The sequence below is a fragment of the Notolepis coatsorum genome (genome assembly GCF_963971535.1).
Source record: "Notolepis coatsorum genome assembly, chromosome: 18".
Lineage (NCBI taxonomy): Eukaryota > Metazoa > Chordata > Actinopteri > Aulopiformes > Paralepididae > Notolepis > Notolepis coatsorum.
The window spans coordinates 21520899-21547584 of NC_140182.1; the positions used below are offsets into that span (position 1 = coordinate 21520899).

Below are 26686 nucleotides of genomic sequence, written 5' to 3' on the forward strand. Positions count from 1 at the left end.
GTGTCTACTACAGTGTCTGGGGGCATGACTACAGGGTCTAGTACAGTGTCTACTACAGTGTCGGGGGTCTTTATCCATGGAATAATCAAAGTATACAAAGCATAATCCGTGCCTGGGAAGGCGGGCTGTCGTCGGCAGAATAATCCGGTATACAGGTCCACTCGCTCGTCGGCTCTGGGGCTCCTCGGGTGCAGCTTCACGTGGGGTCAACCACCCTGGATAAGCAGCCAGTTCTCTGCCCGAAACGATGGGGTACTGACTACGGTAGTATTCTCACCGCACGAAGCACTATATATTAACAGACTATTATTAGCTTAATAGACTACGTCCAACTCGACGATATAGTGCCAAATATGACTATTCAAATATTAATATACTGACTACAGGGTCTAGTACAGTGTCTACTACAGTGTCTGGGGGCATGACTACAGGGTCTACTACAGTGTCTGGGGGCATGACTACAGGGTCTAGTACAGTGTCTGGGGGCATGACTACAGGGTCTAGTACAGTGTCTGGGGGCATGACTACAGGGTCTAGGGGCATGACTACAGGGTCTAGTACAGTGTCTACTACAGTGTCTGGGGGCATGACTACAGGGTCTAGTACAGTGTCTACTACAGTGTCTGGGGGCATGACTACAGGGTCTAGTACAGTGTCTACTACAGTGTCTGGGGGCATGACTACAGGGTCTAGTACAGTGTCTACTACAGTGTCTGGGGGCATGACTACAGGGTCTAGTACAGTGTCTGGGGGCATGACTACAGGGTCTACTACAGTGTCTGGGGGCATGACTACAGGGTCTAGTACAGTGTCTGGGGGCATGACTACAGGGTCTAGTACAGTGTCTGGGGGCATGACTACAGGGTCTAGTACAGTGTCTGGGGGCATGACTACAGGGTCTAGTACAGTGTCTGGGGGCATGACTACAGGGTCTAGTACAGTGTCTGGGGGCATGACTACAGGGTCTACTACAGTGTCTGGGGGCATGACTACAGTGTCTACTACAGTGTCTGGGGGCATGACTACAGTGTCTACTACAGTGTCTGGGGGCATGACTACAGTGTCTACTACAGTGTCTGGGGGCATGACTACAGGGTCTAGTACAGTGTCTGGGGGCATGGTCTACTACAGTGTCTGGGGGCATGACTACAGGGTCTGGGGGCATGACTACAGGGTCTAGTACAGTGTCTGGGGGCATGGTCTACTACAGTGTCTGGGGGCATGACTACAGGGTCTACTACAGTGTCTGGGGGCATGACTACAGGGTCTAGTACAGTGTCTGGGGGCATGGTCTACTACAGTGTCTGGGGGCATGACTACAGGGTCTGGGGGCATGACTACAGGGTCTAGTACAGTGTCTGGGGGCATGACTACAGGGTCTAGTACAGTGTCTGGGGGCATGGTCTACTACAGTGTCTGGGGGCATGACTACAGGGAGTGTCTGGGGGCATGACTACAGGGTCTACTACAGTGTCTGGGGGCATGACTACAGGGTCTACTACAGGGTCTGGGGCATGACTGCAGGGTCTAGTGCAGGGTCTAGTGCAGGGTCTACTGTATGCATGACAAATCTATTCCTTGAGCCAATTGCTAAGACAAACAAGCTTGTTTACATTGTCTGAGAGTAAGGCTGCCCTCTTCTTTTGGACTATGTGACCTGCAAGTGAAAATAGCCTCTCACATGGCACAGAGGTAGCAGGAGTAGCCAGATATTTGCGAGCAAGAGGAGACAGCTGTCCATAGGCTTTTGCGTGAGCTGCCCACCACTCCAGTGGACAGTCATTCATTCCGATGCTGGGCTCAGCTTTGTAGAGGTCTAATTGTCCTGACAGTACCCTGACTTCATCTGAATCAGAGTCTGAAGACAGCAGGAGGAGGGTCCTCTTCGCTGGTGGCTCGTCCTCTGTGGCTTGTGGAGCAGCTTTGTCTGCTTCTGGTCCTGGCAGCATCTCTTTAAGCCAGGTCCACACCTAATAAGAGGGACAATTAATTAGTTGCATAGGACTTTTCATGACAGCCTAAGGACTTAACACTGGTCTTCTCATTCACACACACACCTCATCCCTCTCGTCCTTTGGTACGCTCTTCAAGTCCTTGAATCGCGGGTCGAGGGCTGTAGCCAGCTTCAGCCATCTGTTGTTGAGGGTCGCTTTGCGTGCGTCCAGGTCCTTCGTGAAGCTGGCCTTGAACTTTACCATGTAGCCCGGATCCTCCTCGTTGAGGTCCATGATGCGGTTTAGGTGGCAGAGTGCGGGGAGCACCACAGAGCATGAGACGTAGGTTTCCCCTCCAAGGAGCTCAGTCACATACCTGCAGTGAAACAAGAGAGCGAGAGAGAAAGAGGTGAAGGTGTGTGTATGAGAGGGAGATAGGTGTGTGTATGGGGGAGAGAGGGGGGGTGAGGTGTGTGTATGGGAGAGAGATAGGTGTGTGTATGGGGGAGAGAGGGGGGGGGGTGAGGTGTGTGTATGGGAGAGAGAGGGGTGAGGTGTGTGTATGGGGGAGAGAGGGGGGGGGTGAGGTGTGTGTATGGGAGAGAGATATGTGTGTGTATGGGGGAGAGAGGGGGGGGTGAGGTGTGTGTATGGGAGAGATAGGTGTGTGTATGGGGGAGAGAGGGGGGGGGTGAGGTGTGTGTATGGGAGAGAGATAGGTGTGTGTATGGGGGAGAGAGGGGGGGTGAGGTGTGTGTATGGGAGAGATAGGTGTGTGTATGGGGGAGAGAGGGGGGGGTGAGGTGTGTGTATGGGAGAGAGATAGGTGTGTGTATGGGGGAGATTGGGGGGTGAGGTGTGTGTATGGGAGAGAGAGAGTGGGGTGTGAGGTGTGTGTATGGGGGAGAGAGAGAGAGGAGGGGGGTGTATGGGGGGAGAGAGAGAGGGAGAGACACTTACCTGCAGGGCTCAAGTACAAGCTCCAGCTTCTTCAGTTTGTCACACTCTGTGGGGGTCAGCATGGACAGCTTGTGGTTCTGTTGGGCCAAAGTGGCAGTCACAGCCTCCTGGTTCCTCAGGTACCGTGAGATCATGGCCAGTGTCGAATTCCACCTTCCAATTCAATAAAATAACTATTAGTCCCACTGGGGGTTGTTAATGCAGCATGATGCAATTGTACAGAATACAAAGAAATAAACACACACACACACTAAATTTACCCTAAGCATACAACAGGTAGTTAAACAGTCTCACCTTGTGGATACATCTTGTATCATGGGCTCTTTTGCTTGTCCGAGGGCAGTCTGCTGCTGCTGCAGTTCTTCTGTACTGGCAGGGCTGTGCTTGAAGTGGCCTACAATCTTGCGGCACTTTGCCAGGGTGGTGTCAAGGCTTCTGTCCTCAAGGGAGACTGTGATGGTTCTTTGCAGCACGTGTGCAGCACATGGCATGTGCTGGAACGGCATATAGCGCGCTGCTGCTATCATATTACGGGCGGAATCAGTCCCAATAGATGTGACTTTATCTTTTATATTCCACTCCTCTATTACGGTGTTGAACTGTTCAGCACACGCATCGGCGAAATGGCGGCCCACAGTTTTGGTCACCGTTAATGCAAATGATTGCAGTTTCCACTCAGTATCGATCAAGTGCACTGTGACACCCAAATAATTATGATTGCCCACCGACGTCCAGTGATCACCCGTTAGGGCCATTGGGCCAGCCCGTGCCAACACTTCTTCCCTCGCCTCCCTCTCTGTGTCATACATGTTGTGGATCCTTTTCATCACTGTAGCTCTCGAGGGTAGCTTGTAATTTGGGTCAGACGACGCTATTCGAAATGACTCCGCTAAACCCTTATCTTCCACTATAGCTATTGGCCTACAATATTTTGCTATCCACTTCGCGACGCTGTTGGTTAGTTTGTCTGTGGTGGATTTACTCAACCGTTTGCCTAACGGTAATTCTCCAAGAGTGGTTTGACGAAGCGTGCGAGTTGCTCTGGAGCTAACGTTAGCTACACTGGAGCTGCTCGAACAACTTGCCTGGACATGTTTAGCGTTCATGTGATACGTTAGACTAGAGCAGCTTCGGTGATACGCAAATTCTTTTTGACATAAGCTACATATTACAATGGTCTTGTTTACTGTCCCATCTATATTCTTTTTGAAATTGAACTTGCCGTTCATAGGTCCCAGGAGTATCGCCTCGGGTGATGCTGACATCTTGTTCCAGCTGAGCTAATTCCTTTGTGTGTTTGTTTTGTTTGATAGACGACGCATGTGTGAAGTGACGATCAAGTAGGCTACGGGTCATTCAATGGGCCAAGTTTAATACGCCCAACTCAAGCGTGGATTTCAAAATAAAAGCGCACCGATTTGCCACTTGTCTAAAGTAAATATAGGTCGGCTGTAATTAATTTTGCGTCAATTTTCATAACGCGATAATTTGCTGTGTAATTAATTAATCTAATTAACGCGATAAACTGACAGCCCTACTTTATATATATCTATGGGTCAAACTACACCTGATTGATTGATTGATTGATTGATTGAAAACTTTATTAACAGATTGCAGAATGGGTACAATACAGTACAGCTCAATACATTACACACAATTGTTAAGGGGATGCAGACCAGAGAAGGACTTTCGTCTTGTTTACATCAGGATCCCCCATTTTCAATTCATCATAACATAATGACATACATGACAAAGAGTCTATTCTGCAATCTGTTAATAAAGTTTTCAATCAATCATAGACAGTACTGTTACATCCAGACATTTATGACATACCAGATCTACAAATATACAGTACTGTTTAAGAGTACAACACCTGTCACATAGACCCTGGCGTTGGAAACTCTGATTAAGAGACAGAGTTTCTAAAAGAGAGTATATACATTTGAGGGGGAAGAAACTGTACATTGGAGGGGGTTGGGTAGGTGGGGTGGGGAAACTGTACATTGGAGGGGGTTGGGTTTGGACATTTACAGGGTCCAGTTTCGAATTGCAGTCTCCCGTAGGTGCTCTTTGAGAGCACCTTCCTTCACATTCCTTTATAGCTGTGGGGGGAGCATGTCTATGTTTCCCGGGTCCTATGTTCCCCGGGTTTTATGTTCCCCGCTTTGATTGATTGAAAATTTTAGACCTTCATCATGAGACAATTGAAACCGTATGGGTGGACATTTTATTTGAAAGGGCAAAATCTGTTCTAGTCGGCACAATATACAGACCGCCAGATCAAACTGGCTTTTATGATACTCTGGATGTGTGCTTAGCTGGAGCTGAGGATGCGGAAAAAATTTTTATTGGGGATTGGAACACGGAATCATTAAAGACTCCAGTCACCCGAACAACTGCCTCTTTGAACTGCTGCGGTCAGGCAAGCGATACCGGAGTCTCAAGGCGAGCACAGAAAGACTCAGAAGAAGCTTCTATCCCCAGGCCATCAGGCTGCTAAACGAACAATGAACACTACACAACAACAACCACCAAACACACATAGCACACACATCCACACGCACACACTCACTTTAAACAAACACACTGTAGCACCCACTCCACACACTTTATAGCACACACCCACTTTAAACAAACACACTGTAGCACCCACTCCCCACACTTTATATTTATTGATGAAGGATTGCACTACAACTCGTACACCTTACTGTAAATTGTACCTAAATTGTACCTCATCCCATTTCTGCTTTGCACTATATAGTACTGTACATTAGTACACTGCATAGTATTGTATATTATATGGTAACTCAGAACATTGTACATATGTCTATACCGAACACTGTGACCTCATTTTCTTCTTCTAAATTACATGCTATACTATGTTATTTGATACTATCTTGTCTAGCACAGTCTCTGGAGAGTAACAGCATTTTGTATGAAAGTATTCTGTACTTCTGTATGACAACTATTAAAGAAACTTGAAACTTGGATATGCAACAAAAAGATGCACCCGTCTTCAAATCCTTCAATAGGTTTTGTGATCTGCACGGCCTCAGCCAACTAATCACCCAACCCACAAGGATATGTGTATCAACTCAGACTACCATTGACCTCATACTGACCTCTGACAAGTCCAAGATCTCCAATAAAGGGGTTATAGCATGTGGGTTAAGTGATCATTATATGATATTCTGTACCCGCAAAAAGCTAAAACTAAAGGCTGGCTGTCACAAAACAGTCACATCTAGAGACCTCAAAACCTACTCTAGCGAGGCCTTTAACCTTGAACTGGAGAGTCTGGACTGGTCAGATGAACTCAATGGTACACTGGTTGAAGAAACTTGGCTTGGCTTCAAAACCAAATTTTCATCAATACTAAACAACATGGCCCCCCTAAGAACCACCAGGGTAAAAAATCGCGCTGAGCCATGGATGCACACTGAAATACTGACCGCTATGAAAGCCAGAGACAAAAAATGCTCTGAGTTTCGTAAAAGCCAGTCAAAGCTTACCAAAAGCATGAGCAGTGAACTCCAAGACCACGTGACTGAACTCAAACTAGAAAGAAACAGACTAAGAAATGACGTAAACTCCATGATCAAAACTGCTAAAAAAAATGTCATCAATGACAAAACCGAGGAAAACAAAAATAAACCACGTGAACTTTGGAAATTACTCAACAATCAACTAGGCTGCAGTAAAAAACTTAAAACCAGGTTCTCAAACATAAACATAAAGACGGACAACACGCTCATCACAGACAAGCTGGATGTAGCCAATTACTTAAACACTTTCTTCACAAACATAGCCACAACACTGGTAAACAAGGTGGACGCGGGCAAATACTGCGGCATGGTCATGCTGGACCTACAAAAGGCCTTCGACACTGTCAATCACACCATTCTGATTGACAAGCTAAAAGCAATTGGTTTTGATAGTTTATCAGTGAGCTGGATACAATCCTACCTGGAGGGGAGGGAACAGATGGTGGAAGTAAACGGTACCCTATCCCCCCCCCCCTCACAGTGAGCTGTGGTGTTCCACAAGGAAGCATACTAGGACCGCTACTATTCCTAATTTATGCAAATGACATGTCGTCAGCTTGTGACTGCAACTTGTTCCTGTTTGCGGACGACTCAGCCCTGCTGGTCTCTGACAAGAACAAGTTACAGGTTGAAAAAGCCCTCAGCTCGGAACTAGGCAAAATCTGCATATGGCTCGCCGACAACAAACTATCATTACACATGGGCAAAACAGAGTCCATTCTCTTCGGTTCAAATAACAAACTCAGCAAGACCGACGGCTTCTCGGTTACAGTGGGTGACAATATTATCACAAGGAAAGATGAAATTACCTACCTGGGTTCCATCCTAGAAGCTAATCTTTCCTGTGACAAAATGGCATCCAATGTAATAAAAAAAGTCAACCAACGAACGCGATTCTTGTACCGGATCTCCTCTCTGGTAAACAAGAATACCCTGAAGACTCTAGCAGGAGCACTCATTCAAGGGTACTACGACTATGCTTGCACCTCATGGTACCAAAGCACCTCAAAGGCACTAAAAAACAAATTACAAACATCTCAAAACAAGCTAGTCAGACTACTACTTGACCTGACTCCTAGAACCCACCTCACCCCTGCCCACTTTGACAACCTAGGATGGCTTAGAGTAGACGACAGAGTACAGCAACTTGCAATGGGCCTGGTCTACAAGATACACTACGCGACCAAGGTACCCATGTACATGTCAAAATACTTCCCAAAGGTCAGTGAATACCACGATCACAACACCAGAGGGAGCTCCACAAATCATGTAAAACCCAGATTCGGCTCAAACAAGGGACTAAACACGTTTCGCAATTATGCCACATCAATGTGGAACGCCCTACCTAAAGCTGTAAAGGAATGTGAATCACTACCCACTTTCAAAAACACTCTCAAAAAACACCTACGTGAGACTGCAATTCGAAACTGGCCCCTACAAATGTCCTAACCTAGTTGTACAGTAAATGACCAAGTAAGGCTTTGTCAGTATTCCAATGTACAGTGTAAAATGTGTGTGTGTCCCCTACCCAACCCCCCCCCCCCCCCCCCCCCCTCCAATGTACAGCCCTCACCCAACCCAACCCCACCCCACCCATCCAACCTCCTCCAATGTACAGTTTCTACGCCAAATGTATATACACTCCTTTTCTGGACACTTTTGTATCACAAACAGTACTGTATTTGCAAATCTGATATGTCATAAATGTATAGATGTAGCAGTACTGTCTATCTGTATGTCATGTATGTCATATATGTTATGATGAATTGAAAATGGGGGACCCTGATGTAAACAAGATGAAAGTCTTTCTCTGGTCTGCATCCCCTTAACAATTGTATGTATTGAGCTGTACTGTACTGTACCCATTCTGCAATCTGTTAATAAACTTTTCAATCAATCAATCAAAACCACCAGCCCTGATTCCAAACTCTAACCGTAACCAGTTCGAAAGAGGGCCTAAGCTTAACCGTTCGAAACAAGGCGGACATTAATAATTAATAAAATAATAAAAATGTATAAAATTTTAAATCTTTAATCAATCAAAGCGGGGAACATAGAAGCCGGGGAACATAGGACCCTGGGGTTTGCGGTTTGCGAGTGACAACTCCCTGGTACATTGTACCAGTTTGGAATAGAGAAGCCCGTCGCTTAGTGGCTAACTTTCGTTAGCCTCTAGTGCACACTCACTAGTCCCTGAACATAGAAGCCGGGGAACATAGGACCCGGGGAACATAGGGATGATCCCGCTGTGGGTACTAGGGCGTTCCACATTGATGTGGCATAATTGCGAAACGTGTTTAGTCCCTTGTTTGTGCCGAATCTGGGTTTAACATGATTTGTGGAGCTCCCTCTGGTGTTGTGGTCGTGGTATTCACTGACCTGAGGAAAGATTTGCCTCTAGGATGGAACCCGTATGTAATTCCATCTTTCCTTGTGACAATATTGTCACCCACTGTAACAGAGGTCTTGCTGAGTTTGTTATTTGATCCAAAGATAATGGACTCTGTTTTGCATATTATACTAAATGTTTAATTGATTGACTTTCTGTTTTTATATTGTTTTCTTTTGTTTGTATTTATTATATATTGTAGGCTACCTCTCGATGTCATTGCAAATGAGAGCTTGCTCTCAATGATCCTTCGAGAGTGAAATCAAGATTGAATTAATTAATTAACTTTCCGTTTCTCCCTGAAAATCCCCTTTAGTTGCCGGTGGCGTGACGTCTGGCAACACGATGTCGAACGCGTATGTTTTGGCCCTGGTCAGACCCCGTCCAATAACACAGCCCTTCACTTCCTGGTCGCCGACAAAAGGACACTTGTCTTGAAATTTATTCAACTTTAACACCCCGTAACAAACTGGAGTTGCATTACATTCGAAAACGTGTCCAAACCACAGGAATATACCGGAGGTAGGCACTGGAATCTAACATCAGTTAGCGTTAGTTAGCTGTGTTTAGTCTGATGTCTAATAATGTTGACCATGTAGAGTGCTGTGATAGGCGTTAGCTTGTCGTTAGCTTCGATCTGTCTGCAGTCCTCAGCCTGTTTTTCTCTCCATCTGCCTTTAGATCAGTGGCTATCAACCTGTTCCACGTCAAGGATCCCCATATTGATTAGATTTAGTCCCAGCCAGGGAGCCCAATCTGAGAAGATGCAGTTTGTTTTGCTAGTTGAGAATTCCACGACTGTCTTTTTAGGTGTGGAGACAAGAGAAGACAGTGACACTTGTTATGGTCATTTGTATACATTCTTTCATTAGAAATGAATTATTATTAGTGATTTTAAAACCCCCCATTTTTCTGGGGAGTGCCTGGAACCAACCCCACTTTTGAAAACCACTGGTTTAGCTGACCTACCATGAGAACCACTAGTTTAGCTGACCTACCATGGGAACCACATGGTTTAAACTTTAGATAACCTACCATGAGAACCACTGGTTTAGATAACCTACCATGAGAACCACATGGTTTATATAACCTACCATGGGAACCACATGGTTTAGATAACCTACCATGGGAACCACTGGTTTAGATAACCTACCATGGGAACCACTGGTTTAGATAACCTACCATTTATGGAAATTATGACATGCAAATAATATGATTTGTCTTGTTATCAGGGAATAAACTCATTAACTCTAGAATATGTTTTAAATTGTTTTTATATTAGCTTTAATGTCCTATTTTTCTGTTTCTTTCTGGCTTAAACATCTAGCCCAGGAACTACAATTAAAAACTAGCAATCCTGCTAATGTGGGCATATTTACAGTTTTTAAGTATACAAGTATTAAGTATAACTGTTGATTGATATGCACTGTCTCTGATCAAATACACAGAGTAAACTAAGGAAGTGTAGTCTTAATATTCTTAGAATCAACTAAAGTTTCAGCCAATAATTCCTTTCTACTGTGTTTCCCGAGTTAACTTAATAAAGATTTAACATTCAATTAAAATACCGGTTTTAAGGTTAAATAATAATCGTTGCTGTGCGGCCTATAACAACGTTAACGTATGTAACTGAGACAGTGGCTCAGGAGGTAGAGCAGGTCATCTGGTAATCAGAAGGTTAGGGTTAGACAGTGGCTCAGGAGGTAGAGAAGGTTGTCTGGTAATCAGAAGGTTAGGGTTAGACAGTGGCTCAGGAGGTAGAGAAGGTTGTCTGGTAATCAGAAGGTTAGGGTTAGACAGTGGCTCAGGAGGTAGAGAAGGTTGTCTGGTAATCAGAAGGTTAGGGTTAGACAGTGGCTCAGGAGGTAGAGCGGTCGTCCGGTAATCAGAAGGTTACGGTTAGACAGTGTCTCAGGAGGTAGAGCAGGTCGTCTGGTAATCAGAAGGTCAAGATTAGACAGTGTCTCAGGAGGTAGAGCAGGTCGTCTGGTAATCAGAAGGTCAAGATTAGACAGTGTCTCAGGAGGTAGAGCAGGTCGTCTGGTAATCAGAAGGTTAGGGTTAGACAGTGTCTCAGGACTCAGAGGTAGAGCAGGTCGTCTGGTAATCAGAAGGTTAGGGTTAGACAGTGGCTCAGGAGGTAGAGCGTTCGTCTGGTAATCAGAAGGTCAAGATTAGACAGTGTCTCAGGAGGTAGAGCAGGTCGTCTGGTAATCAGTAGGTTAGGGTTAGACAGTGTCTCAGGAGGTAGAGCAGGTCGTCTGGTAATCAGAAGGTTAGGGTTAGACAGTGTTAGATTGTGATCAAACTGGCCAGTATCACGTCTTCGTCTGTTTGGCTCTCCATCCAATTCCTCTGCGTTGTGTACTTTTAATGGTCCTGACGTCTCCGATACTGGTAGATAAGATCCTTATCTTCCCCCATTAGTGCAATCCATAAACCATAATACTCCTCCACTTCCGTAAGAATTCGACACTTCGACAACGTGAGATACCTTGTGAGGAAAAGCGTTGTTTTATTTCTCTAAACAGAAACCTCATAATCAGATGTTATCAGATGTTATCAAATTGTATCGTCCTTGAAGAGTCTATTCTAATGATCTTTCGGTGTGTTCAGATTGTCCTTTTGTGATTCAGTCCAATAGTGTTCAGGCCTGTTCGTTAGCCTAAGACCATCCTCGTGGTAGCCGAAGCTACTGATGTCGTGGCATTCTTCCTCCCCCCCCCCCCCCCCCCCCCCTCTCTCGTGATGAGAGGAGAGAAGGTCCTCTGTGTGATCTCAGTCCTACTCGCTCTCGGTCAGATTCTAGTCTGCCTTACACCCGGAAACACCGTCCGACTTATAGATGTTCGTCGTCGCAACGACGGCCCCGCCTTCTGGTTGTCATGTGACGTGTTGTCATGACAACTGAATAACCTTTAACACTAATAAACTCACGTTTCATTAAGATGAACCTCTCTCCCTCCTGTCCTGGGAGACAGTACACTCTAATCTCAGATGTTCCTCTAAGGAATTCATAACAAAACCCTCGCTGACGCGGCCTGTGCCTGTGAAACCACTGGTTCCACCACCGTTCTATCACCGTCTCCTGCTTCCATGCACATTTAGTTGTTTTACCATTTTAGCTGTCATCTCTCCCCAATCTATACATCACATACATTGAAAAACCACCATTTTCTCTCAATCCCCCCTTGATTCTTATCACCCCTTCAGAATCATAAATCATTATTTGGTTTTTTAATTAATTATGCCAAAAATAGCCTGTGGTTGAAACAAACCAACCTCGTCTCTCGTGCACAAGAAACGAAGACGGCCCACGGTCAACCCAGTGATCCTGCTGCCTGATGTCTGTTTGCGCCCCCCTTCGTGCTATATATATATATATCCTTCTATACATATATCTTATATATGAATCCTCCATTTATATCTCATACTCCTAATCAATGAACACAGGACTTCTCGCTGTTGTCTCGTCTCTCGATCTCCTGATTGACTCTGAAAGGAAGTCCCTGTTTGTTCATGATTCACCGCCCGTGCTCTGTTGTTTCAAAACGCTCTCTAAACAGCGTCTCCGCCGTGAAGGCCCCTCCGATGTCTGCCTCGTTCTCCCCTGGGCAACACCGCCTGCGACCGCTGGACTCCGCCTCGTCGGCCGTCTCCGCCCCGTCGGTCATCTCCGCCCCGTCGGTCATCTCCGCCCTGTCGGTCATCTTGGTTGAGGCTCATCTCCACCGCCGTCGGCCCTCTTTCTCGTCGTGGACGATCTGTGTACCAGGCTGCCGTGCCTGGCCCCTGCGGCTTCCTCCTCCTCCAGTCTGTCTCCTGGCCATCTCCATCGCTGTCGGTGTCATTCCCCCCTTGAAAGCAGAAACACAACACCGGCAGTCTTTCTGTACACTCGACCCTGTGTTTTCTATTAGTCTACCGTGGCTTTGGGCCTGCAGCTCGTTCTCTATATATTTTTTTTCCTCTGCAAGCCCCTGCCATGGCCACGCCCTTTCAGACTGTTGGACGGTGTGAGTGTCCTACAGCCCATGGCGCTATTTGTTCTCTATTAGTCCCCCACCTTCTCAACACCCATATCTAATCCTACAGGGCTGTTCCCTGTTTTGTTGTCTTCCGGCGTGACACCAGCAGCTAAACGATACCCACTCGGCGCTCTACGTTTGTCCCACGGTTGACCCCCAGCGCGCGCCAGTTCTTTCTGGTGACGTGTCCCCTCAAGACTCTGCCTATTTATTAGGTGTGAGAAGGCCCCACTGGAGATCGAACTCCCTCTTATTTCATAATTAAACTTATTTAATTAACCTGTATATCGATCTTATTATTATGATAATAACATACAACCGAGCACACAACATAAGCCCTGTCCCCCTATCTTTTGGCATCCCACGCACTTGGTATCCTCACGCACGGACCCTCTTCCCGCCTCTTTGTGATAACCCAAAAACAGTGCAACAACCAAAAAACCCAGAATCAGTGCCTAAAACTATTTGCATCGCTCTAACATACAACAGAGCAGGTTGGTTCCCTGCTCCTAACTCACATACGTACTCGTACTATCATCTAACATACAACAGAGCTGTCCGTCGCCCTATACCCTACGGGGCTGTCTACCGTCGCCCTGGAGCTGTCACCGTTGCTCTATACCCTACGGGGCTGTCTACCGTCGCCCTGGAGCTGTCACCGTCGCTCTATACCCTACGGGGCTGTCTACCATCGCCCTGGAGCTGTCACCGTCGCTCTATACCCTACGGGGCTGTCTACCATCGCCCTGGAGCTGTCACCGTCGCTCTATACCCTACGGGGCTGTCTACCGTCGCCCTGGAGCTGTCACGTCGCTCTATATACCCTACGGGGCTGTCTACCGTCGCCCTGGAGCTGTCCCGTCGCTCTATATACCACACTTTGAGTTCCTTTACAAAGTTCTCACATACACCACCGTGTATACACACAAGCAGTTGGTAATTTTGAAAAAATTCAACTCCTTAATTAACTTAAACTCTACATATTCGCCTATGGGTAATGGAAACTGTCCAGCACTACCCCCCCCCCCTCCGCAATTAAACTCCTTAATTGAATTAAACTCTAAATATTCCCCTATGGGTAATGGAAACTCCCCAGCACTACCCCCCCCCCCCCCTCCGCAATTAAACTCCTTAATTGAATTAAACTCTAAATATTCCCCTATGGGTAATGGAAACTCCCCAGCACTACCCCCCCTCCGCCACTAGGTGGCGACCTACTCCTCCTCCATGGTGTTTTAGTTGACGTGTCACTTCCTGGTTCTTTATCTGTTGTTATCTCCTCGTGGTGCTCACGGCCATTTTGACTCGCTCATAATGGCTACTCTCTCAAACAAACAAACGCTGCCCTTCCTTCCACGGCCTAAAAACACAGCTGTTTTTCCTCTCTTTCCTATCCATTATCAGGGGACGCTTTCTCAGACTAATACTCTTGCCTGATCGGACATAATACACACTGGTACAATCTCCTTTCGACTTTCCTTCTGTTATGAAAACAGTCCCGCCATAACAATTTTTCGATCTGATTCAAGCGCCCCCCCCCCCCCCCTTCCCTCATCTCGCATTTACCCTCCTTAAACCAAAACTGTGCAGCCTGCCTCGTTTGCTTTTCATTCTCTGTAGATAACACCCTCGATTTTCACCATGGCTCTCTGCTCATATTATTACAGCTGGCATTCTCTCTCTGTGTCAAACTAGAAATGTTTACGTTTACGGATTCACTATCTGTTCGTTTTTATTTGGCTTAAAATCAAAACAACCGTGTGCACAGTGAACTCACATTTTTGATCGGAGCGCTGTTTCCCCTACAGCGCTGGTTCGCCTCCTGACCGCTCGACTCGCCGCTCTCTCCCAGGGCTGACCGGCCTTGCTTCGATCATGATTCTCCCACACATTGATGACTGTTGTCCACTGTCGCCCCATTATTGAAAAAGTCTTTATCCGTTGTTCTTATCTCTTGCTTTCTGGCTGTCATCAACAACCAACTGTTCCCGTTGTTTTAATCTCTTGCAAATCCGGGTCCCAACGGCATCAACTGTTAGATTGTGATCAAACTGGCCAGTATCACGTCTTCGTCTGTTTGGCTCTCCATCCAATTCCTCTGCGTTGTGTACTTTTAATGGTCCTGACGTCTCCGATACTGGTAGATAAGATCCTTATCTTCCCCCATTAGTGCAATCCATAAACCATAATACTCCTCCACTTCCGTAAGAATTCGACACTTCGACAACGTGAGATACCTTGTGAGGAAAAGCGTTGTTTTATTTCTCTAAACAGAAACCTCATAATCAGATGTTATCAGATGTTATCAAATTGTATCGTCCTTGGAGAGTCTATTCTAATGATCTTTCGGTGTGTTCAGATTGTCCTTTTGTGATTCAGTCCAATAGTGTTCAGGCCTGTTCGTTAGCCTAAGACCATCCTCGTGGTAGCCGAAGCTACTGATGTCGTGGCATTCTTCCTCCCCCCCCCCCCCCCCCTCTCTCGTGATGAGAGGAGAGAAGGTCCTCTGTGTGATCTCAGTCCTACTCGCTCTCGGTCAGATTCTAGTCTGCCTTACACCCGGAAACACCGTCCGACTTATAGATGTTCGTCGTCGCAACGACGGCCCCGCCTTCTGGTTGTCATGTGACGTGTTGTCATGACAACTGAATAACCTTTAACACTAATAAACTCACGTTTCATTAAGATGAACCTCTCTCCCTCCTGTCCTGGGAGACAGTACACTCTAATCTCAGATGTTCCTCTAAGGAATTCATAACAAAACCCTCGCTGACGCGGCCTGTGCCTGTGAAACCACTGGTTCCACCACCGTTCTATCACCGTCTCCTGCTTCCATGCACATTTCGTTGTTTTACCATTTTAGCTGTCATCTCTCCCCAATCTATACATCACATACATTGAAAAACCACCATTTTCTCTCAACAGTGTCTCAGGAGGTAGAGCAGGTCGTCTGGTAATCAGAAGGTTAGGGTTAGACAGTGTCAGGAGGTAGAGCAGGTCGTCTGGTAATCAGAAGGTTAGGGTTAGACAGTGTCTCAGGAGGTAGAACAGGTTGTCTGGTAATCAGAAGGTTAGGGTTAGACAGTGTCTCAGGAGGTAGAGAAGGTTGTCTGGTAATCAGAAGGTTAGGGTTAGACAGTGTCTCAGGAGGTAGAGCAGGTAATCTGGTAATCAGAAGGTTAGGGTTAGACAGTGTCTCAGGAGGTAGAGCAGGTCGTCTGGTAATCAGAAGGTTAGGGTTAGACAGTGTCTCAGGAGGTAGAGCGGTTGTCTGGTAATCAGAAGGTTAGGGTTAGACAGTGTCTCAGGAGGTAGAGCAGGTTGTCTGGTAATCAGAATGTTAGGGTTAGACAGTGTCTCAGGAGGTAGAGCAGGTTGTCTGGTAACCGCTAGACAGTGTCTCAGGAGGTAGAGCGGTTGTCTGGTAATCAGAAGGTTAGGGTTAGACAGTGTCTCAGGAGGTAGAGCAGGTTGTCTGGTAATCAGAAGGTTAGGGTTAGACAGTGTCTCAGGAGGTAGAGCAGGTCGTCTGTTAATCACAAGGTTTGATTGATTGATTGAAAATGTTATTAACAGATTGCAGAATGGGTACAATACAGTACAGCTCAATACACACAATTGTTAAGGGGATGCAGACCAGAGAGACTTTCGTCTTGTTTACATCAGGGCCCCCCATTTTCAATTCATCATAACATATATGTGACATACATGACATACAGATAGACAGTACTGCTACATCTATACATTTATGACATACCAGATTTACAAATACAGTACTGTTTGTGATACAAAAAGAGTTAAAAAAAAGAGTATATACATTTGACGAAGAAACTGTACATTGGATGAGGTGGGGGGGGGGGGGGGTAACTGTACATAGGAGGGGTAATTGGGTAGGTGGAGTGGGGGTTGAACTGTACATAGGAGGTGCTTGGGTGGGGTGGGGGGTGAACTGTACATAGGAGGTGCTTGGGTGGGGGATAACTGTACATTGGATTATCGACGAAACCTTACTTGGTTCCAAGAAGAGGGTCTAGTATTATTGGGTTAGGACATTTACTGTGCATTGGAGGGGGTTGGGTTAGGACATTTACAGGGGCCAGTTTAGAATTGCAGTCTCCCGTAGGTGCTCGTTGAGAGTGGTTTTAAAAGTGGGTAGTGAAGTGATTCACATTCCTTTACAGCTGTGGGTAGGGCGTTCCACATTGATGTGGCATAATTGCGAAACGTGTTTAGTCCCTTGTTTGAGCCGAATCTGGGTTTAACATGATTTGTGGAGCTCCCTCTGGTGTTGTGGTCGTGGTATTCATTGACCTTTGGGAAGTAATTTGACATGTACATGGGTACCTTAGTCGTGTATCTTGTAGACCAGGCCCATTGCAAGTTGCTGTACTCTGTCGTCTACTCTAAGCCATCCTAGGTTGTCAAAGTGGGCAGGGGTGAGGTGGGTTCTAGGAGTAAGATCAAGTAATAGTCTGACCAGTTTGTTTTGTGATGTTTGTAATTTTGTTTTTAGCGCATTTGAGGTGCTTTGGTACCATGAGGTGCAAGCATAGTCGTAGTACCCTTGAATGAGTGCTCCTGCCAGAGTCTTCACTGGGTATTACCAGAGAGGAGATCCGGTACAAGAATATAGTTCGTTGGTTGACCTTTTTTTATTACATTGGATGCCATTTTGTCACAGGAGAGATTAGCCTCTAGGATGGAACCCAGGTAGGTAATTTCATCTTTCCTTGTGACAATATTTGTCACCCACTGTAACTGAGAAGCCGTCGGTCTTGCTGAGTTTGTTATTTGAACCGAAGAGAATGGACTCTGTTTTACCCAGGTGTAATGATAGTTTGTTGTCAGTGAGCCAGGTGCAGATTTTGCCTAGTTCCGAGCTGAGTTTTTTTTCAACCTGTAACTTGTTCTTGTCAGAGACCAGCAGGGCTGAGTCGTCCGCGAACAGGAACAAGTTGCAGGTTAGGGTTAACAGTGGCTCAGGAGGTAGAGCGGTTGTCTGGTAATCAGAAGGTTAGGGTTAGACAGTGTCTCAGGAAGTAGAGCGGCCGTCTGGTAATCGGAAGGTTCCTGGATTGATTCCGGCTCCTCCCGGCAGCGTGTCCTTGAGCAAGACACTTAACCCCTAACTGCTCCTGATAAATGCCGTCCGTTCACGATTTGTAACTTCTGTTTTCCATCCAAGGATTATCTGAATGTCCCCATTTTTATCCACAATCATAATAACATCAACATTTATGTTAGTAGCCTAGCCTGTATCAGTAGACGGAAAGAAACATGTTCTGAAATATGAATGATCTAGCTGAGGAAACAAGAGCTGAAAGAAATGTTCTGTTTCAGTCTCAGAAAAGGAACAAGAGAAGAGATTTCTTTGGATTTAGGCCTAGTTATTACTTACTTTAGAGTTAGGCCTAGTTAGTACCTTACTTTAGAGTTAGGCCTAGCTAGTACCTTACCTGAACTATTGTTAAAGGGGTATTACACTAAGTGTGTTGAAAGTGCACTCCCTTCAGGTTACCTTGTTATTACCTTGTTTTTCAGTCTTTCCAAATCCTGCTCTTGGCAACAGGCTCTTGATCACACCTTTGATCAGTGATATCTAGCTAATGCTTCATTCAGGCCGTTATATAACATACTTCGTACGTACAACATTAAGTCTAGGTGTAGGTCTACATGTTTACAACCATTTTAGGCCAACACAACCACCTTTTTTGCCTCTGAAAATTGCTACTTTTGTTGATTCAGAAGGTAATGTGGTGGACGTGTGTCTCTTGTGTCTGCCTGCAGGTGAGCAGCATGGCCTCTCTCTGATCCAGTCGTCAGTGAGATGTGGGCGTGGCAGTGACGTGACGGGCGGGGCAGTGGCAGAGACGCAGCCCGCTGCCTTTAGCCCTCTTGTGCCCCAGCGGGACCACAGCTGCCCCCCCTCCTCCCCTCCCCCGGGGCCTCCGGTCGCTCCAGGGGCCAGCCTGAGACATGGAGCGGGAGAAGGAGGTGAAGCGGCCAGGGGTCAGCAGCAGCAGCAAGGCGGGTCAGGGGCGCAGTGGGGTGCTCATGGTGGGGCCCAACTTCCGCGTCGGCAAGAAGATCGGCAGCGGCAACTTCGGAGAGTTGAAACTTGGTATGTTGTTGTTATTTTCAATTTTCTTTTTTAAATATCCCCCAAGAGTCATCTTTTATTTAACAAAAAGTGATGTTTGGTGAAAGTTAGATTTGCACTTTATTAATCCCAATAGGGAAATTCATTCTTGTTTGATGATCAAGAGGCACCTTTTATTTGTTTTAAGTGAAGTTTGGTGAAAAGGCAAGTTATTGCACCATTAATCCCAATAGGATTGTTTGATCAAGAGTAACCTTTTTATATATATATTATTATTTTTTATTTTTTTTAAATGAAGTTTGGTGAAAGTTAGGTTTGCACTTCAATCCCAATAGGGAAATTCATCTTGGTTTGATTTTCTTTGTCAAATAAAAACAAAGGTTATTTGAATGATTTCTAGTTTTCAAGAGAAGAAAATCGATTAAAATTGTAAATCGGATTTAAAAAAATAAATTATTGGAGATTTTATTTTTAGGCCATATCGCCCAGCCCTAAAACAAAGGGTTTTTAAAAGTGTTATATTTCTCTTCTCTTATAATACCAGAGAGAAGGTGAGGAGAATCGACCAGCAACAAAAGCTAAATAAAAAAAATAAAGAAATTTACATTTACATTTTTAAGATTAAAATCTTTTCCCTGTGGTATCGAAAATGGTATCGAATATCGATACTTTTCAAGGTATCGTATCGAAGTTAGAAATTCCAGTATCGTGACAACACTAGTATGTTGTAGGGGTGGACGGTATAAACGGTATACGGTATAAACGGTATGAATTTGCTCTACGGTATGGATTTTGCCTATACCGTGTAACCGGTAGTGCAACTCTAAAATAGCAATGACGTCATGTAACCACAGCGCGACTATTTCACTCGCATTTGCCCCTAAAAATAGATAGAATTAGTCATAGATAATAGATATGTGCGAACTGGAAAAAGTTATTTAGGAGGCTTCGCGCAGTGGGCGTGCCAGCCCCTCCCGCACGCATGTAAACACGGGTCTATAGTAGTCTAGTGGGACGGGACGTCTCCCTGAGCTAACGTTAGCTTAGCTACCGTTACAAAATGACCCAGTCAACTATTCACTTTTAGTTTAATACATGATGAGGCATTGTCTAACCGAACGGTATCTAGTCGGCCAGCTACCGATAGCTCCTGACATCAACAAACGCTCCATCAAGTCTAGTAGAGAGTAGACGTGTATGATAGCTCCGTTAGCCGTTAGCTCACGTTAACACAAGTTAGTTCACCGTTCAAAACGAAATGTCCCATTGAACTAAATAATTCACTGAGGCGTTGTATTAACGTTATATATCCGGCTAGCAGTAGCTACAGATAGCTCCTGATATCAATGTCTTATAACACTGATTCGATGCGTATTCGAGCTGAGGGCTTGTGAATGTGATTTAACGTTATACCAATACTAGGGCCCAGCTGCAGCGCCGGTGAATCCTGGCCGTAGCTCGAGGCTACTCGAGTATAGGTCCAGCTGCAGCTCCGGAGAATCCTGGCCGTAGCTAGAGGCTACTAATGTACACACAGACAGTGGAGCTTGTTGCGTGGTGGCGATGTCTCGCAGATAATACAAGTACAAGTCTAATTATATAATATATATATTTTATATAAAAAAAAAAAAAAAAAAAATTTTAATCAAAAACGATGATACCGTGATATATACCGTTACCGTCTATGCTTCAAATTATACCGTGATATAAATTTTAGACCATACCGTATGTTGCCTCTGTTCTGTTCCATTCCGAAAAAAATAAATAACGCACATTCTCCGTTCCTTGGTTCTGAGCCAAACTGTAAAAACAGTAGTACACATAAAACAAAGCGGGGCTCGCTACTCACTTTTGATGCTCCAAGGTATTTTTAATTGTGACAAATAATAGCAGCAGATACAACGTTTCGACCCTATACTTGAAAAAGACCAGAAGGGTCGAAACGTTGTATCTGCTGCTATTATTTGTCACAATTAAAAATACTTTGGAGCATCAAAAGTGAGTTGCGAGCCCCGCTTTGTTTTCTGTTCTGTTCCATAACATGTGTCTTAGAGACCTGGTATGATGTCTCTGTTCTGTTCTGTTCCATAACATGTGTCTTAGAGAGCTGGTATGTTGTCTCTGTTCCGTTCCATAACATGTGTCTTAGAGAGCTGGTATGTTGTCTCTGTTCTGTTCCATAACATGTGTCTTAGAGAGCTGGTATGTTGTCTCTGTTCTGTTCCATAACATGTGTCTTAGAGAGCTGGTATGTTGTCTCTGTTCTGTTCCATAACATGTGTCTTAGAGAGCTGGTATGTTGTCTCTGTTCTGTTCCATAACATGTGTCTTAGAGAGCTGGTATGTTGTCTCTGTTCTGTTCCATAACATGTGTCTTAGAGAGCTGGTATGTTGTCTCTGTTCCGTTCCATAACATGTGTCTTAGAGAGCTGGTATGTTGTCTCTGTTCTGTTCCATAACATGTGTCTTAGAGAGCTGGTATGATGTCTCTGTTCTGTTCTGTTCCATAACATGTGTGCCACAATTGTGTGTATTGACCATACTGTATTGTACCCATTCTGCAATCTGTTAATAAAATGTTCAATCAATCAATCTTGATTGATTGAATGAACATTTTATTAACAGATTGCAGAATGGGTACAATACAGTACGGCTCAATACACACAATTGTTAAGGGGATGCAGACCAGAGAAAGACTTTCGTCTTGTTTACATCAGGGTCCCCCATTTTCATTTCATAATGAATTGTAAGTAAGGGTGCAACTTGCTCTGTGCAATCCATTCTTTGTGGATCTAGCCCTTAGTCTTGTGTTTCAATGGTTAAAGGATCAGGCTGGTGTGAACAAATGTTCTTATTGTCAACATAGCCTACGAAAAAGACCAAGACCTACAATGCATTTCTTCTACTAACAAATCTGGTTCATCCAGCCAACGCCAGATTATAGCTCCTTTTCCAGAAGTCTGATAACTCTATTGTTGTCCAAAGACCATTAAAACAAGTCACAGAGCTGTTTGTTCTGGTCAGTATAATTCATCATGTTAAAACAAGTCCCAGAACTGTTTGTTCTGGTCAGTATAATTCATCATGTTAAAACAAGTCACAGAGCTGTTTGTTCTGGTCAGTATAATTCATCGTGTTAAAACAAGTCACAGTACTGTTTGTTCTGGTCAGTATAATTCATCATGTTAAAACAAGTCACAGTACTGTTTGTTCTGGTCAGTATAATTCATCATGTTAAAACAAGTCACAGAGCTGTTTGTTCTGGTCAGTATAATTCATCATGTTAAAACAAGTCACAGTACTGTTTGTTCTGGTCAGTATAATTCATCATGTTAAAACAAGTCACAGAGCTGTTTGTTCTGGTCAGTATAATTCATCATGTTAAAACAAGTCACAGAGCTGTTTGTTCTGGTCAGTATAATTCATCATGTTAAAACAAGTCACAGAGCTGTTTGTTCTGGTCAGTATAATTCATCATGTTAAAACAAGTCACAGAGCTGTTTGTTCTGGTCAGTATAATTCATCATGTTAAAACAAGTCACAGAGCTGTTTGTTCTGGTCAGTATAATTCATCGTGTTAAAACAAGTCTCAGAGCTGTTTGTTCTGGTCAGTATAGTTCATCATCAAGGGGCGTAGTTATATTATATCACAGCTAAGAGGCGTAGTTCTACCCCATGCGCAGCAGAGGTCACCAAGTATGGCGATATGAATTCATTCAAGGTTTCATGAACTAAAGCGACAAAAGAAATGCAATAATCTATTCATAACAATATCATTCTTCTGCCAAGCAATGTAGTTCCTCAGACATTTAGCAGAAGCAACACACAGAAGCAGTGGAAAGCATGCATCATCTTTTTCAGAGAGCTAATGTTATGCTAGCAGGCATTATGGTCTCTAGCATTGCATAAGATTTGCAAACAGGGAATATGATCGAACATTATGTTTAATACAAAGCGTAGGTAGTTATTTAGCCATTTAGCCTAAATGTAATGCACACAGACGGACACGTCAGCGGTGACAGATGCAGTAGAAAGCATGCTGGTCATGCACTACACAGCGATAGCGGAGGATTTGGAAATACTTTGGATTAAAACCTGCAGCAGCGAAAGCTCAACAGGATAGGAGCTCAGAGAACCAGTCCAGACCAGCAACAGATAGACAGGAGAGGAGCTCAGAGGACCAGTCCAGACCAGCAACAGATAGACAGGAGAGGAGCTCAGAGGACCAGTCCAGACCAGCAACAGATAGACAGGAGAGGAGCTCAGAGGACCAGTCCAGAGTCCAGACCAGCAACAGATAGACAGGAGAGGAGCTCAAAGGACCAGTCCAGACCAGCAACAGATAGACAGGAGAGGAGCTCAAAGGACCAGTCCAGACCAGCAACAGATAGACAGGAGAGGAGCTCAGTGGACCAGTCCAGACCAGCAACAGATAGACAGGAGCTCAGAGGACCAGTCCAGACCAGCAACAGATCGACTGGAGAGGAGCTCAGAGGACCAGTCCAGACCAGCAACAGATAGACAGTAGAGCCATATGAAATCCGTTTTATTTTTTTCCAAATTCCATTAAATTTTTTTCCAAATTCAGTTTTTTCCGTTTTAATATTTCAGAATTCTGTATTTTGCTTTGTACGCTCATTTTACCATCAGAAATAGTGTCTAATAAGTGGGAATGAATAAATGTCCGCAATTTAATAAGATATAACAGTCCATTTAATAGGGCTGTCTTAAATACTTCGAAGCTTCGTTCGATGGGCATGGGATTCGAATATGAAAATAAAATTTGATTATTAAAAAATATAAATGATATATATATATTTTTTTGCAAAATCAACTCTGCCTCTCTTTGTTAACTACAACAAGCAATGCTGTTTGTTATTTAAGATGAGGTCGGACTCGGCACTGACAGATTTGTATTCATTGTGCTGCTTTTATAAAGCCTCAAATGACGGCTTGCAATATTTCATGAAAGCAAAGTGTTTTGTTTGTCTAAGATTTAAAAAGGTTTAAACTTTACAGCACTGACAAAGTTGAACAAAGTGCTGTACAAGTCCCACAACATAAAAAAAAAAAATATTATAATTATTATTATTTTTTTATTTACAGTTGATTCCATTTTTATTGCTCAATTCCGCGATTCCGTGATCGCGGATTTCATATGGCTCTAATAGACAGGAGAGGAGCTCAGAGGACCAGTCCAGACCAGGCCAGCAACAGTATGTTTGACTGGAGATGAGCTCCGAGGACCAGTCCAAACCAGCAACAGTATGTTTGACTGGAGCGGAGCTCAGAGGACCAGTCCAGACCAGCAACAGTATGTTTGCAGCGATGCACTAAATAAGACTGCAGCTACATCGGTCCGTCCGTCAATGAACAGATAGAAAAGTGACTGAAGGTATTACTGTCCGTTGGTTTATTTTTTAATTAGAACCTAACGTCAACTCTGTCTGTCCGACAAATGGATACCGATCATTGAAAACATATCAAAAACATGTCGACGGACACAGCGGATCAATGTAGCCGCATAACGTTGGAGATCAAATTGAGCGCTACAGATATTGAGTGTCTTCTTGTAAAATGTCCAGTGTCACCGGTAATACCGGTGTTGTCATGAGTTTATTAGTCATGGGAAATTCCACATCACCGTGGCAACCCTAGTGTTGTTCAGTTATGTCAGCACTCCTCTCTGCTGGTACAGGGTGTTTGACTCTGCATGTTAACTGCATGGCGGCAGAAGGAGGATATTCTCTGTTGCAGCTCCTGTCTTTAGACGTGGAGTGATACTGACTTGATGTGGAGTGATACTGACTTCTTTAGATGTGGAGTGATACTAGGGATATGAATAGTCTATATACTATATTCTTAGGACCGAATATTCGAAAATGTTCAGTTTCAGTTTAATTCAGTTATTATTTTTAATAGAATGGATCATTAAAATCAAAGGGTATTGCACATAAATAGGCACTTCAGATAATCCTTCAGAACGTTGATCGGCTCAATGACACCATTCACCATCGTAGCCAATAATAACAGCATTGCGTTGGCCTATCAACCGGTTTTAATAAACAAACGGAAACCGTAGCATGTGCATCTTTTAGATCAATTAGGCTATGAATATTAGGCTGCCTCTAAATATAAAAATGTATTAAATAAGAATGGTTTGCTTCACTTAAAAAAATTATAATTATTATATTTTTCAACTCTTGACATGAAAATCGAATGTGGAGACTGGCACCACTATTCGAAAATTCGAACTCATCAAGTGATACTGTCTTCTTTAGATGTGGACTGATACTGTCTTTAGATGTGGAGTGATACCGACTTGTGCAAAGGAAGTAGATGTCATAGCCCTGATTAGTGATGCACGATAATATCGGCCGATATGGCAGTTTTTTTACACATCGGTATCGGTCCGATATCAAGATAGGGCAGATATAACAAAAAAAAAAAGTAAGAAAAAAAATAGCTCTTTATTTGATTATCATAAAAAAGTGTTTTCTATACAGAGATATCGACATCGGTAAATATTGGTATCGGCCAGAACAGCAATATTAATATCGGTTATCGGTATCGGCCACAATTTCACATCGGTGCATCACTAGCCCTGATATTATGGTCTGATTTACCACGGACCAATCAGATAGCTTGATTTGAGCGACCTTGTTGGTCTTTGGTCTCTGTTGACACCAGCCTTATCCAATCAAGCTCACATGAACCTGACCTGGACCTTTTTTAATCTCTTCCAGGTAAAAACCTCTACACCAATGAATATGTTGCTATAAAACTGGTAAGTGACTGGTATGACTGAGATGCTGCTGTGCTGTTGTGATTAACCCTGCGATGAACTCTCACTGCAACCACTGAACAGTGAAGCAGGTTTCTATATTCACTCTCCTGACCGTGTTTCCTCTCTTACTCCAGCGCTTTTCATATTCTTCCTGCTTTAGGTACCTTTACTAGTCAAATTAGAACTATATGAAAATGATACCTCATTTGATATGAAATCTTATTGACAGAAGTCTCAGACAGTGATTCTGAGTCAGTTCTAATAAGTTTCCAAGTCTCCTCACAGTGTGTTGATGCATTAAGTTGATGAATGAGTCTTCTGTGTAGGAATCGATGAAGTCCCGGGCTCCGCAGCTTCATCTGGAGTATCGCTATTATAGAACACTGGGCAGCACAGGTGAGAGGTCTACTGTTACCACCCCAACCCTAACCACTCTTACCACCCCAACCCTAACCACTCTTACCACCCCAACCCTAACCACTCCTACCACCCCAACCCTAACCACTCCTACCACCCCAACCCTAACCACTCTACCACCCCAACCCTAACCACTCCTACCACCCCAACCCTAACCACTCCTACCACCCCAACCCTAACCACTCCTACCACCCCAACCCTAACCACTCCTACCACCCCAACCCTAACCACTCAAAAAACTGAGCGCCCTCCAACCTAACAAGGCCACTGGCCATGACAATATCTCCTCCAAATTCCTCAGAGACTCAGCAGCCGCCATCACCCCAGTCATCACACACATAATAAACCTCTCCATAAAACAGGGACACGTACCCAAAGACTTAAAAATTGCGAGAGTAACCCCCCTGCACAAAAATGGCAGCAAATTAGACCCAGGCAACTACCGCCCTGTTTCTATTCTTACCTCCATCTCGAAAGTCATTTTTATACGAACAGGTCGAAAAGTACCTCGCAGAAAATAATCTAA

At 44.4% G+C, this 26686-nt stretch overlaps 1 protein-coding gene across 2 annotated transcripts in view; it reads left to right on the forward strand.

Annotated features, from left to right (window-relative positions):
* Nucleotides 1-9215: 9215 nt before the first annotated feature.
* LOC311244682 (casein kinase I-like) overlaps nucleotides 9216-26686 on the forward strand; it is a 40634-nt gene continuing 23163 nt past the window's right edge. For both annotated transcript variants that reach the window (XM_084334318.1, XM_084334319.1), the window contains exons 1-4: nucleotides 9216-9350; nucleotides 18644-18977; nucleotides 25703-25743; nucleotides 26070-26139. In XM_084334318.1, coding sequence (XP_084190444.1) covers nucleotides 18833-18977; nucleotides 25703-25743; nucleotides 26070-26139 — 256 coding nt within the window. In that variant the 5' untranslated portion in view covers nucleotides 9216-9350; nucleotides 18644-18832. The remainder of the gene's footprint in view (nucleotides 9351-18643; nucleotides 18978-25702; nucleotides 25744-26069; nucleotides 26140-26686) is intronic.